This window comes from Mauremys reevesii, linkage group 1 (genome assembly GCF_016161935.1).
Source record: "Mauremys reevesii isolate NIE-2019 linkage group 1, ASM1616193v1, whole genome shotgun sequence".
Lineage (NCBI taxonomy): Eukaryota > Metazoa > Chordata > Testudines > Geoemydidae > Mauremys > Mauremys reevesii.
Genome location: NC_052623.1, coordinates 58,641,367 through 58,656,578, shown reverse-complemented (window position 1 = coordinate 58,656,578; position 15,212 = coordinate 58,641,367). Strand labels below are relative to the sequence as shown.

The 15,212-nt window shown below is 45.9% G+C and overlaps 1 protein-coding gene across 1 annotated transcript in view; it reads right to left on the bottom strand.

Annotated features, from left to right (window-relative positions):
- The window catches only part of LOC120391193 (complement C4-like), a 93,901-nt gene that overhangs the window by 9,490 nt on the left and 69,199 nt on the right, over nt 1–15,212 (bottom strand). Inside the window, exons 33-39 of the mRNA XM_039514656.1 lie at nt 14,734–14,905; nt 11,132–11,219; nt 9,486–9,560; nt 7,073–7,181; nt 3,903–3,992; nt 3,428–3,520; nt 936–1,019 (exon numbers count right to left, since the gene is read on the bottom strand). Of these exons, the coding sequence (XP_039370590.1) occupies nt 936–1,019; nt 3,428–3,520; nt 3,903–3,992; nt 7,073–7,181; nt 9,486–9,560; nt 11,132–11,219; nt 14,734–14,905 (711 nt within the window). The remainder of the gene's footprint in view (nt 1–935; nt 1,020–3,427; nt 3,521–3,902; nt 3,993–7,072; nt 7,182–9,485; nt 9,561–11,131; nt 11,220–14,733; nt 14,906–15,212) is intronic.

Here is a 15,212-nt window from a genome sequence, read left to right as displayed (position 1 = left end):
AGAGTTCTCATACTATCACATGGGAATGATCAACTGAATCTGAGAGAAGCTTTTAAAAGACAGGAAACCTTAACCTGGGCCAGATAGGTCTAACAATTCGCTAACCCAATACAATTCAACTCTATCACACTAAATGAGGGTCTAGAAACTTTGAGAAATATTTCAGCTGCTATCTGTAAAACAAAACCATCTTCTTCTTGGCCGGTAAAATCCAGTAAGTAACAAATCCTGCCCACCATGAAAAGAAAAGACCAGTGTCTTCCCTTCAAAGACACAAACTGGTATGCAAGACATGTGTGTGAAAATATCTAATCATAAAACTCTCCACTGGACTTCTCTCCCTGAAAGGGAATATGTACTGCTCCTAGGGGGCAGCATTTTATTCCTTCAGTCTTCTGGAAAGATTCGCTGGTTCATTTGAACCAAAGCTTTTGGAGGCTCTAAAATGTTTAGATCTATTTTTACCATGTTTGTCTGCCACTGGGACTGGAACTGACAATGTGCTGAAACAGCATGAGAAAGGCAGGTCTCTGGGTATTCCTAGCTGGGACAGGAGTGGAAGTCCAGTCCTGCTTTCATAAGATTCCCAGCCTTACTTTACAGACTCAGAGAGGTTTGGAAGGCCTGTATAACTATTCCAATTTTGGGTGATTATTCTAAACTGAATTCCAACTTGAAACCTGTTCATGTTCACCCATTGTTAGTATGGTTGTACCTAATTACTAGCAAATATCTATCTCAATCCTGCCTTTAAAACAAACAGATTTTTCATTGGCTCTCTAGTACAATGGCCTGGGCATTTCTGTTAAAACATAGAAAATGGAACTATTGAATGAGTATTATTGTCCTCAGAATGCCACCAGTTTGGTAGAAAAAATTACTTTCCTAGCAGAAGGCCAGATTTTGCCATAAATTAATGCAAAGTTTATACTTACCGACTTTTAGGATTCTTAGGATTTTGGTCTCATAGTAATCAAAAGCATTCTTTTGTGTCATCCCCAGGATCTCTACATGATATGCTGCAACAGGATAGTATTTGTATGAGGACGGATGCAAATATTAAATAGAGTACAGAAAGGAAAATCAAATACACTTTAAGTGGTTTCCAGCACAGAGGCAGATGTACTACCAAGTGGTACACGAGACAGCTGGAAATCTGAAAGACAACTGGTAAGGTATGTACTTGGCAAGGCAGACACCAATTAGGAGTTTGTGGGGTTGAACCCCCTCTGCCAAATGTGACATTAACCTCCCACTGGGAGATAGACCAGACTATATCAGTAGGTTTCCTGGACTGCTGCACTGGGAAAGGCCTGTCTTTGTCCTACCACTGCATTCATGTGCACACCACTAAAGCTGCTGAACCAGATTCTTCCTCCAGTATCTCTTGCAACCTGCATATCCTAGAGAGGAGCCAGAGAGACAAACTAACATATGAAGAGGTATTTAGCTGGCTCAGCAGGTTTGGGAAGGAAGGAAACACTAGAAGGAGTCACCTACTGTTTGCAATCCCCTTTCCTACCAGAAGAGAAGGGTAGTTTGGTGGCTGAGGCATTAGCTTAGGCTATGGGAAATCAAGGTTCAATTCCCTACTCATGGACGTCTTGGGTGGCCTTGGGCAAGTCATGCAGCCTCTCTGTCCCTATCTGCACAGCACTTCCCTACCTTGCTGGGGTGTTTTGAGGAAAATGCATTATAGAGTGTGAAGCTATTTGACACCTACTGATGGAAACTGCTATATAAGAAATAGGCCTTATTATTATTACCTAACACTAGGGACTATAAGGTCAGAGGTTCCAATACCACTGGTCTTCTCTGAACCAGAGTAACATACTGGTATGCATTCTTTCTTACCCCCCAACCCCCAGCCAGCCAGACTTCTCATCACCCACTCACTGCCCTTCTCTCCAGCCCAGATGAATTCCTTGGAAACCTCTCCTTTTCTCAACCCTGTCCAGAATGACTGCCCTTATACCCACTCGTCTCCCCATCCCAGACAGACTCCAAGCCAGACACGCTGCTCAGTTTAGGGGAGGTTCATTATAGGGAGAATTTACCACTATAGATATAAGGGTCAAAATGAACTGAATGAATTCTCCCCTGACAGCTAGCTGGGAAGGGGAGAGACTTCTGGAGCAAACTGTTTTTACATGAATACACCTACTTGGCTTAGATACCCAGCAGATAGAGCTGTATTGCTCAAATGATCAATTTTGGCTGGTGTTGGGTTACAAATCACTTTAGTACTGAATGCAGGGGTAGTGAAACGCTGTTACCAAAGTTGTAATTATTGTAGGAATACAGGGAAACAGGGCTCTGCTTAACCTGTCCCAAATGAGGGGGTCACCCTCAGCTGAAAGCACCTCGTTAAGCCAGGGGCTCGAATGCCAGAGCCCTGTAAAAGCAGAGGGGTGGGGACATGTTTCCCAGTCAGGAGATGTGGCCCCTCCCCCAAGGGTCCTTCCTAACCTGTTCCCCCAATTGTTCAAAGAAAGAACTAAATAGGTTACATTAAGAGACTCTTTGTTATTTTAAATGCTCAGTCAGAGCTGAAATCACTTGAGATGGGGCAGTGTTTCTGAACAGCCTACAAAGAGCTGACAATTACTAAGAGACTGATGTGCAGCGGTCACAGCAGAGAGGCAGATGGCAGAAGAAGATGACTGACAATTGGCTGGCAAATGAGTGGCTGGTGAGCTAGAGAGGCGCAGCCAGCAGGGTGGGTGGCGGAGAAGTGCGGTGAACAGGTAGCCAGCAGGAGCAGTTGTTGGGAGCAACTGGCGAGTGGCCCACAGGGTGTCTGGCAGAAAGGTGCGGCCAGAAGGGCAGCTGGCGGCAGGGTGTCTGGCAGAGACGGGTAGCGTGTGAGTCCCTGAGCAGCGGAGTGAGTAAGGAGCCTTTACCCCCCTCCTCCACCCAGGGTGGGAGGTGAACTCTGCAGATGCACCTCTGAACTCTGGGTCTGCACTGACCAAGAAAAGCAACAGTGAGTGGGGTGCAAAGACAGATTAGGCAAGTGAAAGGGACTTTTGGGTTGCTGGACTTAAGAACCTGAGGGGAAAAGGACACTACCCAACTTACTTGGGGGTCGGTCTTTTGCTCAGGGTTTAGGTTTATAAACCCTGTTTGAGATGTTTTCTCAAATTAACACTGAGTCACTTCCCTCCTTTTATTAAACATTTCTTTTCTACACTCAGCCTCTGTGCTATCAAGTGGGGAAGTATTGCCTCTCAGAGGCACCCAAGGGTGGTGTGTAATTTTCCCAGGTTCCTGGGTGGGGGCTCAAGCCAGTTCTGTGTTGTATTGATGGAAAGGAACACTAGATATTGAAACCCACTCCTGGCTGCTGCTGGCTTCACCTGGCAAAAGGTTCACATAGAGAAACACCAAGTTTAAAAGACATTGACAAACATCTTTCATGCCTTACCATAGTCTACAACAGAGTGGTAGCATGCAAAGCTTTCCCGTGTATCCGCTGCAATCGCTTTACTGAAAGTCATTCTTCTTTGTGGACAGGGACCTAGATTGAACAATTTAAATATATTCAACAGTCCCACTCTGTCCTAAGAGAAGCAAATGATTGGAAGCTGAAACTAGACAAATTCAGACTTGAAATAAGGCACAATTTTTTAACACTGCAGGTAACTAACCATTGGAACAATGTACCTAGGGATGTGATGAATTTTTTTATGATACTGAAACTTTAAATCAAGACTGACTAACTTTCAAACAGAAGTTATGGTCTTGGTGCAGATACTACTGGGTGAGGTTCTATGGCCTGTGTTTTGCAGGTCAGACTAGATGATCATAATTGTCCCTTCTGGCCTTAAAATGAACAGCTGGCTGCTATGAAGGAATGAATTCATTTGGAACTGATTCAACCACATTTATCAATACCTTACCTTCAGCACACTGGCAAACCTCTGCATGGCACAGTTTTGATAACATGGCACTCTGTTTGGGTGCACTGTAAAATACACTGCATTTTCTCCCTAAAGAAAGGAACAAAATAATTTAATTCTCAAGCAGCCTAAATTGGAAAAGGTAGCAATGGGCAGAGTTGTAGTTCACCTTTGCAACCGAATGTCCCCAGTGCACTGAGGGTTCTTCTGTGCAACCTGAATGAGCAACTGCAGTCCCTTAACTCTATAATACTGATGGAAACTCATTGTTTGGATTCCAACTGAACAATGTGTTTAATTTTAAACCCAGTTTTTTTGTTTGTTTCATCACATAAAACATCTGTTTAAAAAGGGACACAGTCAACACTAATTTACAAGTTTTAAATAATGTCTATTAAGGACCTTTGTCCTATGAGCCATCTTTCTATCTCGGGGCCAGATAGTGTAAATTGGTCTAGCCCAATGTTTTCATTGTGCTCAGAATTATGGCAAGTGGGGAAGGTCGGAATCTAAACATCCCAGGATGGGGGTTTAGACTGGGCCCCAAGTGATTGCTTGCACTTTAGAGCTCTGAAGTTTGCCTGTTCTCTGCTATCCTCATCTGCTAGCAGGGGCAGTCTGAAGAGAGAAGAGAAATAGAACTTAATAACCTTACTGCTTTTAAGTCCCACAAGGAGTGGGACTTCGAGCAACCTCACATCAGGGTATCTTTCTTTTGTAAGTACAGTTCACTGCCATGGCATTTACAGAGAAGATAGCAACAACTTTGCTCCCTATATTATATTGGTCTGAGGAGGCCATTGCCTCTCAGAGCATGGCTACACCACAAATGAAGGTGTGACTGTAGCACGGGGAGGGAAACCTATGCTACCTTTAATCTAGCTAACGCAGGTTACAATACCAGTGATGTGGTAAAACAGGCTAGCCCCCTGAGTAAAAGCCCACTGGGGACTCTGGGAATGTATTGAGGTTGCTAGAACCATGCCACTATGTCTTCACTACTATTGTTACTCATGCTAGCTAGATTAAAGCTAGTGTTGGTATGCCTACCAGGCTCCAGTCACGACTTCATTTGCAGTGTAGACATAACTTGAGAGGCATTATCTTCACTCTGGTTTGATGAAGTTTACACAGAGAGCACAGCCACCTCTGACTTTCTTTGAATAGTCTCTCTTTTATTTCTCACCCATCAAGTACCATACTCTGACTATTTAGCTTTATCCTGGTTTAATCAGAACTTCAGTAGTATTTTGGCTCATAAATCTGATCACTCCAAAGACCAATGGCTCAGTCTTCAGTCATAGAGTCAAGCAAGTGTAATTTAATCTAGTTTCTGTCTGCGTATTGTTACAATTCCCAATATTCTTCTTCCTCACCCCCAGGGTCCTTTATTTTAGCAGCTAAAATGAAATCTCTGATATTTAGATGGGAATAAGAAATGCACCATATTTTTCTATAGTGTATAGAAAGCTGCTGTATATGATCCCAACCAAAGCCCAAGATTCAAACAGTGCTGAAGTTTCTAAATTCTTCTGGATTTGGATTTTGCAACTGGCACCTAGCTTTAGAATAGACCATACCAAAAACTGAAACACCCCATTTCCCCCTAAAACTTTGAAATCTGTAGCTAGACCTTAATTTTGCAACTTGGTTCCATTTCTAGAAATCAAAAAGTATAAATGAAATACTTTTACTATGTCTGTAGAATGCCTAGCATAACAAGGCTCCGATCCTGATTGGGGACTCTAGGTTCTACTGGAAAACTCATGGTAATTTGCAATTGAAGTGTCTCCTTTCTATAAAGGACTTCTAAGAAGCCTAGGCTTTGGAGTACTTAGCTGGTTTGTGGGTTGGATGTTGTAAAGGAAAAGAGATGGTCTAATACAGTGCTTCTCAAGCTATCTGATGTGCGGGACCAGCAATTTTTTTTCCAATGTGCCAGGGGCCGGTGCCATATTATAATCGTATTCGACGTTTCTATGAGGAAACTCGCCAAGGACTGGTAGCCGATGGCTCGCAGACCAGCACCACTTTGAGAAACACTGGTCTAATAAACAAAGCTCAGTGGTGGACAGATCCACAATGGAAAGTTTAAAGGAGAAAACATTATGTAAAACATCTACTGTTTCTTGAAGAAAAAAAAAAGTTCTGATGCAAATTCATCAATTAAACATTTTCTAGTTGATAATGATCCACACTACAAATACCACCACCATGTATAGCGCTACTTGATCACTGTACTAACAGTACCATCAGAGGCCAAGGTTTGAATCAACATAGAGACTGAACTAGTCTCTTTGGCCCAGATCCTCAAAGGTATTTAGATGTCTAACTTCCATTTAATGTATTGAGTTAGGCAACTAAATACCTTTGAGAACCAGGGCCTTTGTCCTTAGAGTTGATCCCAGGGACAAATTTGGGGAAGCTTGGTCTACTGCTGCTCATGCTCTATGCATAGGTGCCAACTTCCCCTCTTTGCCATGGGTGCTCGACTCCCCCCCGCTGCACCCACCCCACTCCACCCCTTCCATGAGGCCCCACCCCAGCTCTGCATCTTCCTGCCCCTTCCCCACCTCCATTCAAAACCCTTCCCCAAAGTCCCCGCCCCAACTCTGCCCCCTCCCTGCCCCTATTCCAACTCCTTCCACAAATCCCCGCCCTGGCCCCACCTCTTCCCCGCCTCCTCCCCGGAGTGCGCCACGTTCCCGCTCCTCCCCCCTCCCGGAGGAGGAGGGGGTGGGTGGGTGAGGGGAGTTTGGCTGCCAGTGGGTGCAGAGCACCCACTAATTTTTTCCCGTGGAGCACCCATGGAGTTGGCGTCTATGGCTCTGTGATCTATGGAGATTAATTTTACACAAGCATGAAAAGTTCATTTAAAAACCTCATACAAGTAAAATTATGTATTTTCAGTCCCCTGCAATCAATGCAAACCAGGAGATCACTTCTTGAGAAGATGTCTGTTAAAGTGTGCTCTCGCTATGACAATACCAGTCATTATTCAGAGGGGAGTCTTTTCATTAAGCACTGTTAGAAAAATATTGATTCACTCATCACATTCCAATATACTAGGGTTTCCTCTCAACGGACAGAAGGGGAAAATTCAATCTTGGCATCTTGCCTTTTCTAAATAGTTTCATGTTTATTTTTTCTGTACTACTGGGTCAGCTTACCAGGGTTGTAAAAATCATAAATGATGGCGTTTGCTGGCTGTACTAGACCCATGGGATTGATTTGCTTAGCCCCAAATGACACACAGTCTGGTTCGGATCCATTACTGAGCTGCAGAAAAAAAGCAAACACAAACAACATTTATTACAAAAAGAGAATTCATGCTCCTCAACCACTCCCCGATTTACTCGTGCCTATAGTGTTGGTTCTGCTGAACACTTTTTTTCTGACAGCATGGATGAATTAACTGGCTGTTTCAGCCACAAATGCATAAGGTTGTTCTTTCCCAGGTTATTGGGAGCTTTGAATCAATATGCTAAAGACTAGCTATTAAAGAATAAGCAGGTTTATTGGCTGTGTACAGCATCAATGGTCTTCTCTTTCTGAGATCCTCACTCAGGGAAGTATCCCTAATCGTCAGAGCACTTGCTTTATTTTAAGCATGTGCTTAAGTCCCACTGAAGTCATCCTGAACAGGAATGGAGGCTTAAAGGCTTTCCTGAATCAGGCCCTAACATCCGAGTGTCCTGTGCCAATATGCACTGGTTATTTTATAGAACTAAGGGACAGCTTTAGACCGGTGTTAAATATGTAACTGCATAGGCCTGTGGCAGGGTAGACTAGGTCCCGCGGCCCCCTGCTGGAGGCCTTGCAGTCCTGCATCTCCCTTTCCCAGAATAGAGCGTCGAGAAGTCCTCTAGTCTAGGCAGCCTAGAGTGGCTGCAGAAGAGCGACCAAACAGAAGGGCTCCGAGAGCCACCAAATAAGGGTCCAGAAAAAAGGCAAGCAGCAGAGCAGAGCCTTCAGTGGCTGTGTGGCGTTTGAGGAGGGAGGACCAGGTGCGTGGCTGGACTGTGGACAGTTCACCAGACAGAACTGAGCCCAGCGAAGGCTGCCAAAGACTGCCTGGCTGGATACAAGTATCAGAGGGGTAGCTTTGTTAGTCTGGATCTGTAAAAGCAGCAAAGAATCCTGTGGCACCTTATAGACTAACAGACGTTTTGCAGCATGAGCTTTTGTGGGTGAATACCCACTTGGATCCGAAGAAGTGGGTATTCACCCACGAAAGCTCATGCTGCAAAACGTCTGTTAGTCTATAAGGTGCAACAGGATTCTTTGCTGGCTGAATACAGTAGCAGTAGAGCTGTCAAAACGTCAGTGTGGGCAGGCTGAGCCTGGAGGACTGAGCACAAGACCTGGCCAGACCAGACAAGGGCACTGAGATGTGCCCTGCTGGTCTGGTAGCAGACTGAGCCCAGGGAGGGCTGCTGAAATGGACACCAGCTGAGGGTACCGAGATAGGCCACAGCTGGGTGTCTGAAGAAAGCAGTGCCTTTGGGAAGAAGCCTAAGAGCTACAGTCCCAAACCAGGGCTGTGATAAGAACTCAGGACTGTATATCCCGGAAGTGGGATAAGCATGTGCGGCTCAGCCAGAGGGCTAAGCTGCTGAGGACCAGCCGAGAGAACCACCGGCTGGGGGACAGGTGGTGCTTGCGAGAGGTGGGTGCCACCCCGCTGAAAGAACAAAAAACCAAAAGCAGGCTCACACCTAACCGAGAGAAAGGGGGCCATCCACAAAAGGTGGGTGCTCCCCCATCGTGAAAAGAACCGTGTTTGCAGGCACTATCAGCCAGAGAAAAGGGGGCATGCACTAGCGGTGGGTGCTGACCCCATTACAGTTTATTTACATACTGTTACATTTATTTATGATCCCCACATAAACACAATCACTTTGTCAGCCATAGCAGTACTAACATATCTAACACATCCCTTGTCCTTAATTATTTCTTTTCTTGCTGCTGCCTTCTGTGTAAATCACCTGTGAGTGGCATCTATGCTTGTGTGTCACTTAAGGATGTGAAGCATCTCAAATGGCTGAAGGAAGCAGTCACCATTTGAAGTGATGCCACAGGGATGTCAGGGGCATTGTAGATACCCAGAAGGCAGATAATTTGAGGACGTCTTGTCATGGGCCCTGATCCAGCAAAGCACATATTTAACTTTACACACATGAAAACACACTGTCTGTAATGGGATTACTCTCATGCCTGAAGTTATGCACATGCATAATTGCTTTGCAGGGTTCGGGCCCTGGGGCCTCACAAATGTTAGCAATTGCTCTGGCTTGAATGGATTCATTAGGGGCTCTGTGACTTTGTTCCAAAGTCCTGGTCTAGAACATGGTATTAATCTTTCTGGGTATTACAAAGGCCTAAAGGTACTTTTGGAAAAGAATGGGTATGTCCTCTAATTAATACATGCTGGTACACTGCTGTCCAGTGTCTGGGTGGACTACATTGATCTGAGCAGCAGTACCAACAATATACAGATTTAAAAGATATGCCTCTGAACATACTCTCTTCTTTATAGCATCACCTGACGGAAGTTGGAAAAGTCATACCGGATTCACTCACCTCCCCAAAGTAGAGCAAAACCTTTCCTTCTTTGTACTCAAAGTGGTCGATGTATTGGTCTGCAGACTTTACCAACTACAAAAACAGAAACATCATTTTTACCTTGGTTTAAAATCTGTTTTTGGCTTCTGCTGGCTGTCTTAAACTGCCTAGGTGTGTATTGTACTGGACTGGTTGATTCTTCCTTAGAATGAACAGTTCCTTGGTCTGCTGTTCCTTTATGTGGTGGAGGACCTAGGCTATTTTCTGGATGAGTATATGGAGGGCCTGTTTGCTCATTTTGATTGTATTTTATTTATTTAATCCATTTATGAAGGGCACATTGTGAGCATCTAATGGTCATAAGACAAAAGCAGGGCCGGCTCCAGACCCCAGCGCGCCAAGCGCGCGCTTGGGGCGGCATTTTGCCGGGAGGGCGGCAGGCGGCTCCGGCGGACCTTCCGCAGTCATGCCTGCGGATGCTCCACCAGAGCTGCGGGACCAGCGGAACCTCCGCAGGCACGTCTGCAAGAGGTCCCCCAGAGCTGCGGGACCGGCGACCGGCAGCGCGCCCCCTGCGGCATGCCGCCGTGCTTGGGGCGGCCAAATTCCTAGAGCCGCCCCTGGACAAAAGAGTACAAAATATTAAGATTCGAGTTGACTCAAGCAGCCAAACATCATATCCAGCCAGGGACTATTTAAAAAAAAAAAAGTCTAGTAGGACAAATACAGACAAGCCACCTATCAACAAAAGCAATCAATCCCTAACTAAGGGTACGTCTCCACTATGTGAGCTAGTGGTGCAATTCGCAGCTCATGTGTCTAGGGCTGTCAGTTAATTGCAGCTAACTCACACAATAACTCAAAAATATTAATTGTGATTAAAAAAATTAATCGTATTAATCACACTGTTAAACAATAGAATATCAATTGATATTTATTAAATATTTTGGATGTTTTTCTACATTTCTAAATATATTGATTTCTATTACAACAGACTACAAAGTGTACAGTGCTCACTTTATATTATTATTTTTTATTTCAAACATTTGCACTGTAAAAATGATAAACAAAAGAAATAGTATTTTTCAATTCACCTCATACAAGTAGCGTAGTGCAATCTCTTTATGAATTTATAACTTACAAATGTAGATTTTTTTTTGTTACATAACTGCACTCAAAAACAAAACAAGGTAAAACTTTAGAGCCTACAAGTTCACTCAGTCCTACTTCTTGTTCAGCCAGTCGCTAAGACAAACAAGTTTGTTTACATTTACAGGAGATACTGCTGCCTGCTTCTTCTTATCAAAAATAATAATTTAAAGTAAGCAGTGTACACTTTGTATTCTGTGTTATAATTTAAATCAATATATTTGAAAATGTAGAAAAACATCCAAAAATAGTTAATAAATGTCAATTGAATTGTATTGTTTAACAATACACAATTTTTTTATCATGATTAATTTTTTAGTTATTCGCGTGAATTAACTGTGATTGATCGACAGCCCTTTTTCCATAATGAAAATGTCTGTCCCGATTCTCAGTTTCCTGTTAATTATTCTGCAAACTTTTGAGATACCTCCTCTTGCGATAAATAAAGACTCCCAAAGAACAGCGCAAAAATAATAAATTAAATTACAGATGTCAATGAAAGAAATGCTCCTCACCTGCTCAAGTTCAGCTGTGTCAGGTTCCAAGCCACTTAAAAGTGAGAGATCAACTAGAGACATCTTTGGTATATTGGGACCTGCAGATCTTTTAGGGAAAATTGCTGTCAGTAAATGCTTATATTGTACAACATATGCAGTGTTGCTGTCGCTATGTCAGTCCCAGGACATTAGAAACACTAGGTGAGTGAGGTAATATCTTTTATTGGACCAAATTCCATTGATGAGAGAGAGAGAGACAAGCTTTCTGTGTAATCTTGTCTCTCTCACTAATGGAAGTTGGTCCAATAAAAGATATTACCTCCCCCACCTTGTCTCTCTACATTGTACATTTACATTTTGTTACAAAGAGGGTCTTCTGAAGAGCTTGGCCATTCCTGCCTGGTGGTGATGAAACAGATTCTGATTCCTATTGCCAATGAGGACAATCCAAAGCTTTCCTAGAAGCGGTTGATTTAAACTTATCTACCTAGGCAAGTAAATAGCTAAAATTTATGTCTAGAGACTAAATTCCTAAATATGCAACTGTCTTTTGTGCTTTTCTAATGCACTTTAATTCCTCTCCATTCCCAAATTCTTCAGAGTTGGATTATTTTTGTTGAGCCATCTCCAAGAAGCCGGAGATGATGACGGTATGTTACATTTACATGGTGCCTCTCATCAGAAGCTGTTACAATGTGCTTTACAAATGACAGTGGCTCTTTGATAATTCATGCTGTGGTAAACCACAACCCCTTAAATCCACACTTAAATCCACTTAAATCCCCTTAGAAGCAACAAAGAATCCTGTGGCACCTTATAGACTAACAGACGTTCTGCAGCATGAGCTTTCGTGGGTGAATACCCACTTCTTCAGATGCAGATGTATTCACCCACGAAAGCTCATGCTGCAGAACGTCTGTTAGTCTATAAGGTGCCACAGGATTCTTTGTTGCTTTTACAGATCCAGACTAACACGGCTACCCCTCTGATACTTAAATCCCCTTAAATCCACACTGGATTGCAAGGGCAGGGCCAACTCTAGGTTTTTTGCTGCCCCCCATCCCAGCCCTGGGCTCTCCCCTCCCCACCAGTGCGGATCAAACCGTTTCTCTTATTTTTATTTCACTTTAGTATAAATCTCGCCCCCCATCCCCCGCAAGCCCAGCTTTAGTACACCAAATGCCCATGGAAGGCATAGGGACTAACCCTCAAACCTTGTACCTGGAAAGGGATGGGGATCTAGTACAGAGGGTTCAGGCAGAGGAGCAGGTGTGGGGGTGCTGGGGGGCTCTACACTGGCAGAGCAGCGGGGTGTGCTGTGCTCGTGGGGAAGGAGGGTGGAGGAGGAGAGGGGGTATCAGGAGGGTTGCGGGAGAAGAGGTGCAGGGGAAGGGGGAGGTGCGGGAGGAGAGGGTACAAGGGGAGAGGTGCAGGTGAAGGGAGAGTACAAGGGGAAGGGGTGCAGGGGAAGGGGAGGTGCGGGAGGAGAGGGCTGGGGAGGGTACAAGGAGAGGTGCTGGTGACGGGAGAGTACAAGGGGAAGGGGTGCAGGGGACGGGGGAGGTGCGGGAGGAGAGGGCTGGGGGAGGGTACAAGGGAAGAGGTGCAGGGGAAGGGGAGGTGCGGGAGGAGAGGGCTGGGGGACGGTGCAAGGGGAGAGGTGTGGGTGAAGGGAGAGTACAAGGGGAAGGGGTGCGGCGAAGGAGCGATGGGGGCAGGTACAAGTGAAGAGGCTGCGAGCGGGATGGGGGGTGCAAGGGCTGAGAGGGGCAGGCGCTGACAGCTGCTTTCCCAGCCTCGTGCAGGCAAAGCTGAGAGGACGGACACTGATCCCCAGGTGCCCGAGCTGTGGGGGTCCCCCGGCAGGGCAGTATTCCCCGCTGCCCCACTCGGAGCCAAGCTCTGCCTCTCCCTGCCCCTGGCGCTGTGGGGGCTCGGGGCAGGCAGCGTGGGGCAGAGGCGGGGAAGGTGAATGGCAGGCTGGGGCTGGGGGTAGGAGGGGGCGGCGGCAGCTCCCTGGCAGCTTGGGCTGCCCAGAAACTCACCCCATCAGCGCATGAGCTGGGATCCGCCCCCTGCCCAGCCCGGTGGCGCCCTGCACAGCCCACTCGGGCGGGGAAACACCGCGCTGCCCTGGGGAGACTCAGAGCAGCAGCGGTGCCAGCAGCAGGACCCCTCCTCCCTCCCTGCATCTCGGGCCCCGCTTCCCTCCCTCCCCAGCTCCTCACACACTCTGGGAACCCCTCTCGCCACTGCAGCCCGGGCGTGGCTCCAGGGGACGATGCTCAGGCTCTCCAGAGGCAGGGCTCTGGCCAGGGCCAGCTCCCGGCTTTTTGCCGACCCAAGCAAAAAAAATAAAATAAAAAGTGTGTGTGTGTGTGCACGCGGGGGAGGGGGGCGGAGTGCCGCCCCTTGGAAAGTGCCGCCCCAAGCAATGGGTATAAAGGTACCTACCCCAGCTATCCCATTCATAACGCTGCACTGCTCTTTGGAGAGATGCTGTCACCTCCTCTGTAGCCATAGTGAGTAAAGAAGATGGCTCCTACCATGCTAGTTTTCAAAGAGGGGATGTCTTGTTGTTTGCTAATCCACAGTGGGAGCAAGCAAAATGGCTGCTGCAACCCTATTCTGTATAGGACACTGTGTTCTGCCAGCTCTGCCCTTTCCTGCGTTTGGATTAGCAAACAACAAGACATTCCCTCTCTGAAAACTAGGATGGTAGGAGCCATCTTCTTTACTCACTATGGCTACAGAACAAAAGCAAGTTACAAAGTCCTGCCTAAAACTCTGACCTGCCATTGCTTAAAAGCCACCATTGCACAGGAGGGGAGTGAAACAGCAGCCTTAATAAAGGCCCTTCTCACCCACTGGGCTCCAGTGCCTCTACTACACAACTACCAGTTTCTCTTCATTCCCATGGTTCCAAAAGAGCCAGAGGCACTGAGAGCCAGACCTTCCCCTCTGCTCTCCACACAACAGCATGAGAACATGGTCTATCTTTGGAGAAGCCCCACCAGCCAATAGTGAATGGACTAGCTCTTTTCCAGGGCATTAATGAGTGCGAGGGAGTGGGGGAGAATGTGTGACATCCACAGGGAGAGGGAGGTTACTCACACAGGGCACACACCAACACTCCGTGATCTGCAAACTACACTAATCCCACTGAGGTTCCCCTCCTCTTTGGTGTAGTTTATAGAGTTTCTGTTGTTTACATATGCTTAAGTGCAACCACCTCTGGGGTGGAGGGCAGCAGCCAGGTGAATAGTTGGCATACAATACAACTATGGGGATATAAGGGAGGAGTTAATTTTTGACCAAGAACAGTGGGGCAAAATCTTACATTAAAACAAACAGACAGACAGACAGACAAACTATTCTTTAATGTTATGCAGAGCAGACAGGAGCTTGGTGCTTAAGATCTGGTGTGAATGGCTCATACCCCATACACTGCATGGAAATCAGCTTTACTGTCTTGGAAGACAAAGAGCTGAGCCACCATGCTGGGATTTGAACGTGTGCTTCCAGAAAGACAACAGATGGCAGAAAGATGTATAAGACCAAGACTTCCTAACCAAAAGAGTGTAATCTCACTAATAGAGTTAACCTAGTCCCGAACCTACCTGACGCAGACTTTGTATCGTAATGATTCTGTTTTACCGGGAACAGGCACCTCTCTCTTTCTTCTACTGCGGATGTCAAACCATTCTATCTGGCTCATGGGCTCATCTCTTCTGGTTTCCGTCTCATGGTCCTCCCCATAATCATAGTCCTCTTCCTCAGCATCCAGAGCACCTGGAGGTGTTAGACGCAATCAGACCCTGTCAGACTGGGATGAAAAGCTTGCTGATTGCTCTCCTCTTTGCACTTTGTGAGGGATCAGTGCTGACTCCTGCCACCTCCACTGCTTTTCTAAACTTCATTTTCCTCAGTCTCATTATCTCATCTATCTTTGAAATTAAAGCTTAAAAGAAATGCCTGCAATAATCACCATTATTTTTAATTTATATGAGAGTAGCACCTAGAGGTCCCGGCTGAGCTTGGGACCCCATCTGTAAATACACAAAGACAATTCCTGCCCCAAAGAGCTAACAATCTAAGG